Source organism: Sebastes fasciatus, chromosome 6 (assembly GCF_043250625.1).
Source record: "Sebastes fasciatus isolate fSebFas1 chromosome 6, fSebFas1.pri, whole genome shotgun sequence".
NCBI classification, from domain to species: Eukaryota; Metazoa; Chordata; class Actinopteri; order Perciformes; family Sebastidae; genus Sebastes; species Sebastes fasciatus.
The window spans coordinates 38,187,456-38,200,358 of record NC_133800.1 but is presented as its reverse complement, the minus strand read 5'-3'; the positions used below and the strand labels follow the sequence as shown (position 1 = coordinate 38,200,358).

General features: G+C 49.9%; 1 protein-coding gene across 1 annotated transcript in view; it reads right to left on the bottom strand.

The window, feature by feature from the left end:
• The window catches only part of qsox2 (quiescin Q6 sulfhydryl oxidase 2), an 84,182-nt gene that overhangs the window by 51,401 nt on the left and 19,878 nt on the right, over window positions 1–12,903 (bottom strand). Inside the window, 2 exon segments of the mRNA XM_074639725.1 lie at window positions 12,086–12,236; window positions 12,337–12,459. Coding sequence (XP_074495826.1) covers window positions 12,086–12,236; window positions 12,337–12,459 — 274 coding nt within the window.

Genomic DNA, 12,903 nt, shown 5'->3' with positions numbered 1-12,903 from the left:
TGTTTCTTATGGGACGACTGCGTGTTTCTTAACGGACGACTCTGAGTGTTTCTTATGGGACGACTGCGTGTTTCTTAACGGACGACTGCGTGTTTCTTAACGGACGACTGCGTGTTTCTTAACGGACGACTCTGCGTGTTTCTTAACGGACGACTGCGTGTTTCTCAATGGACGACTGCGTGTTTCTTAACGGACGACTCTGCGTGTTTCTTAACGGACGACTCTGCGTGTTTCTTAACGGACGACTCTGCGTGTTTCTTAACGGACGACTCTGCGTGTTTCTTAACGGACGACTGCGTGTTTCTTAACGGACGACTGCGTGTTTCTCAATGGACGACTGCGTGTTTCTTAACGGACGACTGCGTGTTTCTTAACGGACGACTCTGCGTGTTTCTTAACGGACGACTCTGCGTGTTTCTTAACGGACGACTCTGCGTGTTTCTTAACGGACGACTCTGCGTGTTTCTTAACGGACGACTCTGCGTGTTTCTTAACGGACGACTGCGTGTTTCTTAACGGACGACTCTGAGTGTTTCTTATGGGACGACTGCGTGTTTCTTAACGGACGACTCTGAGTGTTTCTTATGGGACGACTGCGTGTTTCTTAACGGACGACTGCGTGTTTCTTAACGGACGACTGCGTGTTTCTTAACGGACGACTCTGCGTGTTTCTTAACGGACGACTGCGTGTTTCTTAACGGACGACTCTGCGAGTTTCTTAACGGACGACTGAGTGTTTCTTATGGGACGACTGCGTGTTTCTTAACGGACGACTCTGCGTGTTTCTTAACGGACGACTGCGTGTTTCTTAACGGACGACTCTGAGTGTTTCTTAAGAGACGACTCTGAGTGTTTCTTAACGGACGACTCTGAGAGTTTCTTAACGGACGACTCTGAGAGTTTCTTAACGGACGACTCTGCGTGTTTCTTAACGGACGACTCTGAGAGTTTCTTAACGGACGACTCTGCGAGTTTCTTAACGGACGACTGCGTGTTTCTTAACGGACGACTGCGTGTTTCTTAACGGACGACTCTGCGTGTTTCTTAACGGACGACTCTGCGTGTTTCTTAACGGACGACTCTGCGTGTTTCTTAACGGACGACTGCGTGTTTCTTAACGGACGACTCTGCGTGTTTCTTAACGGACGACTCTGAGAGTTTCTTAACGGACGACTCTGCGAGTTTCTTAACGGACGACTGCGTGTTTCTTAACGGACGACTGCGTGTTTCTTAACGGACGACTCTGCGTGTTTCTTAACGGACGACTCTGAGTGTTTCTTAACGGACGACTCTGCGTGTTTCTTAACGGACGACTCTGCGTGTTTCTTAACGGACGACTGCGTGTTTCTTAACGGACGACTCTGCGTGTTTCTTAACGGACGACTCTGCGTGTTTCTTAACGGACGACTGCGTGTTTCTTAACGGACGACTCTGCGTGTTTCTTAACGGACGACTCTGCGTGTTTCTTAACGGACGACTGCGTGTTTCTTATGGGACGACTCTGCGTGTTTCTTAACGGACGACTGCGTGTTTCTTAACGGACGACTCTGCGTGTTTCTTAACGGACGACTCTGCGTGTTTCTTAACGGACGACTGCGTGTTTCTTATGGGACGACTCTGCGTGTTTCTTAACGGACGACTGCGTGTTTCTTAACGGACGACTGCGTGTTTCTTAACGGACGACTGCGTGTTTCTTAACGGACGACTGCGTGTTTCTTAACGGACGACTCTGCGTGTTTCTTAACGGACGACTGCGTGTTTCTTAACGGACGACTGCGTGTTTCTTAACGGACGACTCTGCGTGTTTCTTAACGGACGACTCTGCGTGTTTCTTAACGGACGACTCTGCGTGTTTCTTAACGGACGACTCTGCGTGTTTCTTAACGGACAACTCTGCGTGTTTCTTAACGGACGACTCTGCGAGTTTCTTAACGGACGACTCTGAGTGTTTCTTAACGGACGACTGCGTGTTTCTTAACGGACGACTCTGCGTGTTTCTTAACGGACGACTCTGCGTGTTTCTTAACGGACGACTCTGCGTGTTTCTTAACGGACGACTCTGCGTGTTTCTTAACGGACGACTCTGAGTGTTTCTTAACGGACGACTGCGTGTTTCTTAACGGACGACTGCGTGTTTCTTAACGGACGACTCTGAGTGTTTCTTATGGGACGACTGCGTGTTTCTTAACGGACGACTGCGTGTTTCTTAACGGACGACTGCGTGTTTCTTAACGGACGACTCTGCGTGTTTCTTAACGGACGACTGCGTGTTTCTCAATGGACGACTGCGTGTTTCTTAACGGACGACTCTGCGTGTTTCTTAACGGACGACTCTGAGTGTTTCTTAACGGACGACTCTGCGTGTTTCTTAACGGACGACTGCGTGTTTCTTAACGGACGACTCTGCGTGTTTCTTAACGGACGACTCTGCGTGTTTCTTAACGGACGACTCTGCGTGTTTCTTAACGGACGACTGCGTGTTTCTTAACGGACGACTCTGCGTGTTTCTTAACGGACGAATCTGCGTGTTTCTTAACGGACGACTCTGCGTGTTTCTTAACGGACGACTGCGTGTTTCTTAACGGACGACTGCGTGTTTCTTAACGGACGACTCTGCGTGTTTCTTAACGGACGACTGAGTGTTTCTTATGGGACGACTGCGTGTTTCTTATGGGACGACTGCGTGTTTCTTAACGGACGACTCTGAGTGTTTCTTATGGGACGACTGCGTGTTTCTTAACGGACGACTCTGAGTGTTTCTTATGGGACGACTGCGTGTTTCTTAACGGACGACTGCGTGTTTCTTAACGGACGACTGCGTGTTTCTTAACGGACGACTCTGCGTGTTTCTTAACGGACGACTGCGTGTTTCTCAATGGACGACTGCGTGTTTCTTAACGGACGACTCTGCGTGTTTCTTAACGGACGACTCTGAGTGTTTCTTAACGGACGACTCTGCGTGTTTCTTAACGGACGACTGCGTGTTTCTTAACGGACGACTCTGCGTGTTTCTTAACGGACGACTCTGCGTGTTTCTTAACGGACGACTGCGTGTTTCTTAACGGACGACTCTGCGTGTTTCTTAACGGACGACTGCGTGTTTCTCAATGGACGACTGCGTGTTTCTTAACGGACGACTCTGAGTGTTTCTTAACGGACGACTCTGCGTGTTTCTTAACGGACGACTCTGCGTGTTTCTTAATGGACGACTCTGCGTGTTTCTTAACGGACGACTCTGCGTGTTTCTTAACGGACGACTGCGTGTTTCTTAACGGACGACTCTGCGTGTTTCTTAACGGACGACTCTGCGTGTTTCTTAACGGACGACTCTGAGTGTTTCTTAACGGACGACTCTGCGTGTTTCTTAACGGACGACTCTGAGTGTTTCTTAACGGACGACTCTGCGTGTTTCTTAACGGACGACTCTGCGTGTTTCTTAACGGACGACTGCGTGTTTCTTAACGGACGACTCTGCGTGTTTCTTAACGGACGACTCTGCGTGTTTCTTAACGGACGACTGCGTGTTTCTTAACGGACGACTGCGTGTTTCTTAACGGACGACTCTGCGAGTTTCTTAACGGACGACTCTGCGTGTTTCTTAACGGACGACTGCGTGTTTCTTATGGGACGACTCTGCGTGTTTCTTAACGGACGACTGCGTGTTTCTTAACGGACGACTGCGTGTTTCTTAACGGACGACTGCGTGTTTCTCAATGGACGACTGCGTGTTTCTTAACGGACGACTGCGTGTTTCTTAACGGACGACTCTGCGTGTTTCTTAACGGACGACTCTGCGTGTTTCTTAACGGACGACTCTGCGTGTTTCTTAACGGACGACTCTGCGTGTTTCTTAACGGACGACTCTGCGTGTTTCTTAACGGACGACTGCGTGTTTCTTAACGGACGACTGCGTGTTTCTTATGGGACGACTGCGTGTTTCTTAACGGACGACTCTGAGTGTTTCTTATGGGACGACTGCGTGTTTCTTAACGGACGACTGCGTGTTTCTTAACGGACGACTGCGTGTTTCTTAACGGACGACTCTGCGTGTTTCTTAACGGACGACTGCGTGTTTCTTAACGGACGACTCTGCGAGTTTCTTAACGGACGACTGAGTGTTTCTTATGGGACGACTGCGTGTTTCTTAACGGACGACTCTGCGTGTTTCTTAACGGACGACTGCGTGTTTCTTAACGGACGACTCTGAGTGTTTCTTAACAGACGACTCTGAGTGTTTCTTAACGGACGACTCTGAGAGTTTCTTAACGGACGACTCTGCGTGTTTCTTAACGGACGACTCTGAGAGTTTCTTAACGGACGACTCTGCGAGTTTCTTAACGGACGACTGCGTGTTTCTTAACGGACGACTGCGTGTTTCTTAACGGACGACTCTGCGTGTTTCTTAACGGACGACTCTGCGTGTTTCTTAACGGACGACTCTGCGTGTTTCTTAACGGACGACTCTGCGTGTTTCTTAACGGACGACTGCGTGTTTCTTAACGGACGACTCTGCGTGTTTCTTAACGGACGACTCTGAGAGTTTCTTAACGGACGACTGCGTGTTTCTTAACGGACGACTCTGCGTGTTTCTTAACGGACGACTCTGCGTGTTTCTTAACGGACGACTCTGCGTGTTTCTTAACGGACGACTGCGTGTTTCTTAACGGACGACTCTGAGTGTTTCTTATGGGACGACTGCGTGTTTCTTAACGGACGACTCTGAGTGTTTCTTATGGGACGACTGCGTGTTTCTTAACGGACGACTGCGTGTTTCTTAACGGACGACTGCGTGTTTCTTAACGGACGACTCTGCGTGTTTCTTAACGGACGACTGCGTGTTTCTTAACGGACGACTCTGCGAGTTTCTTAACGGACGACTGAGTGTTTCTTATGGGACGACTGCGTGTTTCTTAACGGACGACTCTGCGTGTTTCTTAACGGACGACTGCGTGTTTCTTAACGGACGACTCTGAGTGTTTCTTAAGAGACGACTCTGAGTGTTTCTTAACGGACGACTCTGAGAGTTTCTTAACGGACGACTCTGAGAGTTTCTTAACGGACGACTCTGCGTGTTTCTTAACGGACGACTCTGAGAGTTTCTTAACGGACGACTCTGCGAGTTTCTTAACGGACGACTGCGTGTTTCTTAACGGACGACTGCGTGTTTCTTAACGGACGACTCTGCGTGTTTCTTAACGGACGACTCTGCGTGTTTCTTAACGGACGACTCTGCGTGTTTCTTAACGGACGACTGCGTGTTTCTTAACGGACGACTCTGCGTGTTTCTTAACGGACGACTCTGAGAGTTTCTTAACGGACGACTCTGCGAGTTTCTTAACGGACGACTGCGTGTTTCTTAACGGACGACTGCGTGTTTCTTAACGGACGACTCTGCGTGTTTCTTAACGGACGACTCTGAGTGTTTCTTAACGGACGACTCTGCGTGTTTCTTAACGGACGACTCTGCGTGTTTCTTAACGGACGACTGCGTGTTTCTTAACGGACGACTCTGCGTGTTTCTTAACGGACGACTCTGCGTGTTTCTTAACGGACGACTGCGTGTTTCTTAACGGACGACTCTGCGTGTTTCTTAACGGACGACTCTGCGTGTTTCTTAACGGACGACTGCGTGTTTCTTATGGGACGACTCTGCGTGTTTCTTAACGGACGACTGCGTGTTTCTTAACGGACGACTCTGCGTGTTTCTTAACGGACGACTCTGCGTGTTTCTTAACGGACGACTGCGTGTTTCTTATGGGACGACTCTGCGTGTTTCTTAACGGACGACTGCGTGTTTCTTAACGGACGACTGCGTGTTTCTTAACGGACGACTGCGTGTTTCTTAACGGACGACTGCGTGTTTCTTAACGGACGACTCTGCGTGTTTCTTAACGGACGACTGCGTGTTTCTTAACGGACGACTGCGTGTTTCTTAACGGACGACTCTGCGTGTTTCTTAACGGACGACTCTGCGTGTTTCTTAACGGACGACTCTGCGTGTTTCTTAACGGACGACTCTGCGTGTTTCTTAACGGACAACTCTGCGTGTTTCTTAACGGACGACTCTGCGAGTTTCTTAACGGACGACTCTGAGTGTTTCTTAACGGACGACTGCGTGTTTCTTAACGGACGACTCTGCGTGTTTCTTAACGGACGACTCTGCGTGTTTCTTAACGGACGACTCTGCGTGTTTCTTAACGGACGACTCTGCGTGTTTCTTAACGGACGACTCTGCGTGTTTCTTAACGGACGACTCTGAGTGTTTCTTAACGGACGACTGCGTGTTTCTTAACGGACGACTGCGTGTTTCTTAACGGACGACTCTGAGTGTTTCTTATGGGACGACTGCGTGTTTCTTAACGGACGACTCTGAGTGTTTCTTATGGGACGACTGCGTGTTTCTTAACGGACGACTGCGTGTTTCTTAACGGACGACTGCGTGTTTCTTAACGGACGACTCTGCGTGTTTCTTAACGGACGACTGCGTGTTTCTCAATGGACGACTGCGTGTTTCTTAACGGACGACTCTGCGTGTTTCTTAACGGACGACTCTGAGTGTTTCTTAACGGACGACTCTGCGTGTTTCTTAACGGACGACTGCGTGTTTCTTAACGGACGACTCTGCGTGTTTCTTAACGGACGACTCTGCGTGTTTCTTAACGGACGACTCTGCGTGTTTCTTAACGGACGACTGCGTGTTTCTTAACGGACGACTCTGCGTGTTTCTTAACGGACGAATCTGCGTGTTTCTTAACGGACGACTCTGCGTGTTTCTTAACGGACGACTGCGTGTTTCTTAACGGACGACTGCGTGTTTCTTAACGGACGACTCTGCGTGTTTCTTAACGGACGACTGAGTGTTTCTTATGGGACGACTGCGTGTTTCTTATGGGACGACTGCGTGTTTCTTAACGGACGACTCTGCGTGTTTCTTAACGGACGACTGCGTGTTTCTTAACGGACGACTCTGCGTGTTTCTTAACGGACGACTGCGTGTTTCTTAACGGACGACTGCGTGTTTCTTAACGGACGACTCTGCGTGTTTCTTAACGGACGACTGCGTGTTTCTCAATGGACGACTGCGTGTTTCTTAACGGACGACTCTGAGTGTTTCTTAACGGACGACTCTGCGTGTTTCTTAACGGACGACTCTGCGTGTTTCTTAATGGACGACTCTGCGTGTTTCTTAACGGACGACTCTGCGTGTTTCTTAACGGACGACTGCGTGTTTCTTAACGGACGACTCTGCGTGTTTCTTAACGGACGACTCTGCGTGTTTCTTAACGGACGACTCTGAGTGTTTCTTAACGGACGACTCTGCGTGTTTCTTAACGGACGACTCTGAGTGTTTCTTAACGGACGACTCTGCGTGTTTCTTAACGGACGACTCTGCGTGTTTCTTAACGGACGACTGCGTGTTTCTTAACGGACGACTCTGCGTGTTTCTTAACGGACGACTCTGCGTGTTTCTTAACGGACGACTGCGTGTTTCTTAACGGACGACTGCGTGTTTCTTAACGGACGACTCTGCGAGTTTCTTAACGGACGACTCTGCGTGTTTCTTAACGGACGACTGCGTGTTTCTTATGGGACGACTCTGCGTGTTTCTTAACGGACGACTGCGTGTTTCTTAACGGACGACTGCGTGTTTCTTAACGGACGACTGCGTGTTTCTCAATGGACGACTGCGTGTTTCTTAACGGACGACTGCGTGTTTCTTAACGGACGACTCTGCGTGTTTCTTAACGGACGACTCTGCGTGTTTCTTAACGGACGACTCTGCGTGTTTCTTAACGGACGACTCTGCGTGTTTCTTAACGGACGACTCTGCGTGTTTCTTAACGGACGACTGCGTGTTTCTTAACGGACGACTGCGTGTTTCTTATGGGACGACTGCGTGTTTCTTAACGGACGACTCTGAGTGTTTCTTATGGGACGACTGCGTGTTTCTTAACGGACGACTGCGTGTTTCTTAACGGACGACTGCGTGTTTCTTAACGGACGACTCTGCGTGTTTCTTAACGGACGACTGCGTGTTTCTTAACGGACGACTCTGCGAGTTTCTTAACGGACGACTGAGTGTTTCTTATGGGACGACTGCGTGTTTCTTAACGGACGACTCTGCGTGTTTCTTAACGGACGACTGCGTGTTTCTTAACGGACGACTCTGAGTGTTTCTTAACAGACGACTCTGAGTGTTTCTTAACGGACGACTCTGAGAGTTTCTTAACGGACGACTCTGAGAGTTTCTTAACGGACGACTCTGCGTGTTTCTTAACGGACGACTCTGAGAGTTTCTTAACGGACGACTCTGCGAGTTTCTTAACGGACGACTGCGTGTTTCTTAACGGACGACTGCGTGTTTCTTAACGGACGACTCTGCGTGTTTCTTAACGGACGACTCTGCGTGTTTCTTAACGGACGACTCTGCGTGTTTCTTAACGGACGACTCTGCGTGTTTCTTAACGGACGACTCTGCGTGTTTCTTAACGGACGACTGCGTGTTTCTTAACGGACGACTCTGCGTGTTTCTTAACGGACGACTCTGAGAGTTTCTTAACGGACGACTGCGTGTTTCTTAACGGACGACTCTGCGTGTTTCTTAACGGACGACTCTGCGTGTTTCTTAACGGACGACTCTGCGTGTTTCTTAACGGACGACTGCGTGTTTCTTAACGGACGACTCTGAGTGTTTCTTATGGGACGACTGCGTGTTTCTTAACGGACGACTCTGAGTGTTTCTTATGGGACGACTGCGTGTTTCTTAACGGACGACTGCGTGTTTCTTAACGGACGACTGCGTGTTTCTTAACGGACGACTCTGCGTGTTTCTTAACGGACGACTGCGTGTTTCTTAACGGACGACTCTGCGAGTTTCTTAACGGACGACTGAGTGTTTCTTATGGGACGACTGCGTGTTTCTTAACGGACGACTCTGCGTGTTTCTTAACGGACGACTGCGTGTTTCTTAACGGACGACTCTGAGTGTTTCTTAAGAGACGACTCTGAGTGTTTCTTAACGGACGACTCTGAGAGTTTCTTAACGGACGACTCTGAGAGTTTCTTAACGGACGACTCTGCGTGTTTCTTAACGGACGACTCTGAGAGTTTCTTAACGGACGACTCTGCGAGTTTCTTAACGGACGACTGCGTGTTTCTTAACGGACGACTGCGTGTTTCTTAACGGACGACTCTGCGTGTTTCTTAACGGACGACTCTGCGTGTTTCTTAACGGACGACTCTGCGTGTTTCTTAACGGACGACTGCGTGTTTCTTAACGGACGACTCTGCGTGTTTCTTAACGGACGACTCTGAGAGTTTCTTAACGGACGACTCTGCGAGTTTCTTAACGGACGACTGCGTGTTTCTTAACGGACGACTGCGTGTTTCTTAACGGACGACTCTGCGTGTTTCTTAACGGACGACTCTGAGTGTTTCTTAACGGACGACTCTGCGTGTTTCTTAACGGACGACTCTGCGTGTTTCTTAACGGACGACTGCGTGTTTCTTAACGGACGACTCTGCGTGTTTCTTAACGGACGACTCTGCGTGTTTCTTAACGGACGACTGCGTGTTTCTTAACGGACGACTCTGCGTGTTTCTTAACGGACGACTCTGCGTGTTTCTTAACGGACGACTGCGTGTTTCTTATGGGACGACTCTGCGTGTTTCTTAACGGACGACTGCGTGTTTCTTAACGGACGACTCTGCGTGTTTCTTAACGGACGACTCTGCGTGTTTCTTAACGGACGACTGCGTGTTTCTTATGGGACGACTCTGCGTGTTTCTTAACGGACGACTGCGTGTTTCTTAACGGACGACTGCGTGTTTCTTAACGGACGACTGCGTGTTTCTTAACGGACGACTGCGTGTTTCTTAACGGACGACTCTGCGTGTTTCTTAACGGACGACTGCGTGTTTCTTAACGGACGACTGCGTGTTTCTTAACGGACGACTCTGCGTGTTTCTTAACGGACGACTCTGCGTGTTTCTTAACGGACGACTCTGCGTGTTTCTTAACGGACGACTCTGCGTGTTTCTTAACGGACGACTCTGCGTGTTTCTTAACGGACAACTCTGCGTGTTTCTTAACGGACGACTCTGCGAGTTTCTTAACGGACGACTCTGAGTGTTTCTTAACGGACGACTGCGTGTTTCTTAACGGACGACTCTGCGTGTTTCTTAACGGACGACTCTGCGTGTTTCTTAACGGACGACTCTGCGTGTTTCTTAACGGACGACTCTGCGTGTTTCTTAACGGACGACTCTGAGTGTTTCTTAACGGACGACTGCGTGTTTCTTAACGGACGACTGCGTGTTTCTTAACGGACGACTCTGAGTGTTTCTTATGGGACGACTGCGTGTTTCTTAACGGACGACTCTGAGTGTTTCTTATGGGACGACTGCGTGTTTCTTAACGGACGACTGCGTGTTTCTTAACGGACGACTGCGTGTTTCTTAACGGACGACTCTGCGTGTTTCTTAACGGACGACTGCGTGTTTCTCAATGGACGACTGCGTGTTTCTTAACGGACGACTCTGCGTGTTTCTTAACGGACGACTCTGAGTGTTTCTTAACGGACGACTCTGCGTGTTTCTTAACGGACGACTGCGTGTTTCTTAACGGACGACTCTGCGTGTTTCTTAACGGACGACTCTGCGTGTTTCTTAACGGACGACTCTGCGTGTTTCTTAACGGACGACTGCGTGTTTCTTAACGGACGACTCTGCGTGTTTCTTAACGGACGAATCTGCGTGTTTCTTAACGGACGACTCTGCGTGTTTCTTAACGGACGACTGCGTGTTTCTTAACGGACGACTGCGTGTTTCTTAACGGACGACTCTGCGTGTTTCTTAACGGACGACTGAGTGTTTCTTATGGGACGACTGCGTGTTTCTTATGGGACGACTGCGTGTTTCTTAACGGACGACTGCGTGTTTCTTAACGGACGACTCTGCGTGTTTCTTAACGGACGACTGCGTGTTTCTTAACGGACGACTCTGCGTGTTTCTTAACGGACGACTCTGAGAGTTTCTTAACGGACGACTCTGCGTGTTTCTTAACAGACGAATCTGCGTGTTTCTTAACGGACGACTCTGAGAGTTTCTTAACGGACGACTGCGTGTTTCTTATGGGACGACCGCGTGTTTCTTAACGGACGACTGCGTGTTTCTTATGGGACGACTCTGCGTGTTTCTTAACGGACGACTGCGTGTTTCTTAACGGACGACTCTGCGTGTTTCTTAACGGACGACTGCGTGTTTCTTAACGGAAGACTCTGCGTGTTTCTCAACGGACGACTCTGCGTGTTTCTCAACGGACGACTCTGCGTGTTTCTCAACGGACGACTCTGCGATTTTCTTAACGGAGGACTCTGCGAGTTTCTTAACGGACGACTCTGCGAGTTTCTTAACGGACGACTCTGCGTGTTTCTTAACGGACGACTCTGCGTGTTTCTTATGGGACGACTCTGCGTGTGTCTTACGGGACGACTCCGCCTGTGTCTTATGGGACGACTCTGCGTGTTTCTTACGGGACGACTCCGCGTGTTTCTTACGGGACGACTCCGCGTGTGTCTTACGGGACGACTCCGCCTGTGTCTTATGGGACGACTCTGCGTGGACGACTCCGCGTGTGTCTTACGGGACGACTCTGCGTGTTTCTTACGGGACGACTCTGCGTGTTTCTTACGGGACGACTCCGCGTGTGTCTTATGGGACGACTCCGCGTGTGTCTTGCTGGACGACTCTGGGTGTTTCTTACGGGACGAATCCGCGTGTGTCTTACGGGACGACTCCGCATGTGTCTTACGGGACGACTCCGCGTGTGTCTTACGGGACGACTCTGCGTGTGTCTTACGGGACGACTCTGCGTGTGTCTTACGGGACGACTCTGCGTGTTTCTTATGGGACGACTCCGCGTGTGTCTTATGGGACGACTCCGCTTGTGTCTTGCTGGACGACTCTGGGTGTTTCTTACGGGACGAATCCGCGTGTGTCTTACGGGATGACTCCGCATGTGTCTTACGGGACGACTCTGCGTGTGTCTTACGGGACGACTCCGCGTGTGTCTTGCTGGACGTACCTGTGTTCTCCAGAGCAGTGGGCGTGGCATCATGCTGGACGGTCAGGACGTGGAACAGCGTCCAGAGAGAACATGGGTAACCTCGAAGCCCCGCCCTGCTGCCCTGGCAACCAACCCAGCGTAGCTCCGCCCCCAGGAACACACCTGAGATCTGGACAGGAAACAGGAAGTCAGCTGCTGCTCTGCCTGTGTGTGTGTGTGTGTGTGTTTAGTGTGCGTTGAGAGTGTGTGTGTGTGTGTTTCTGTCTCACCCTCATCTTGTTGTCCACCAGGTCCAGGACGGCCTGGTAGGGGATCCGTGGTAACGGCAGACTGAGCAGCCAATCAGAGAGAGTCTCCATCAGCTTCACCACAGAACCTCCATCTGGATACAACTGCACAGGTAGAGAGACAGACAGGTAGAGAGACAGACAGGTAGAGAGAGACAGACAGGTAGAGAGACAGACAGGTGGAGAGAGACAGACAGGTAGAGAGACAGACAGGTAGAGAGAAGACAGGTAGAGAGACAGACAGGTAGAGAGACAGACAGGTGGAGAGAGACAGACAGGTAGAGAGACAGACAGGTAGAGAGAAGACAGGTAGAGAGACAGACAGGTAGAGAGACAGACAGGTAGAGAGACAGAAAGGTGGAGAGAGACAGACAGGTGGAGAGAGACAGACAGGTAGAGAGAGACAGACAAGTAGAGAGACAGACAGGTAGAGAGACAGACAGGTAGAGAGAGACAGACAGGTAGAGAGACAGACAAGTAGAGACAGACAGGTAGAGAGAGACAGACAAGTAGAGAGAAAGACAGACGGGTAGAGAGACAGACAAGTAG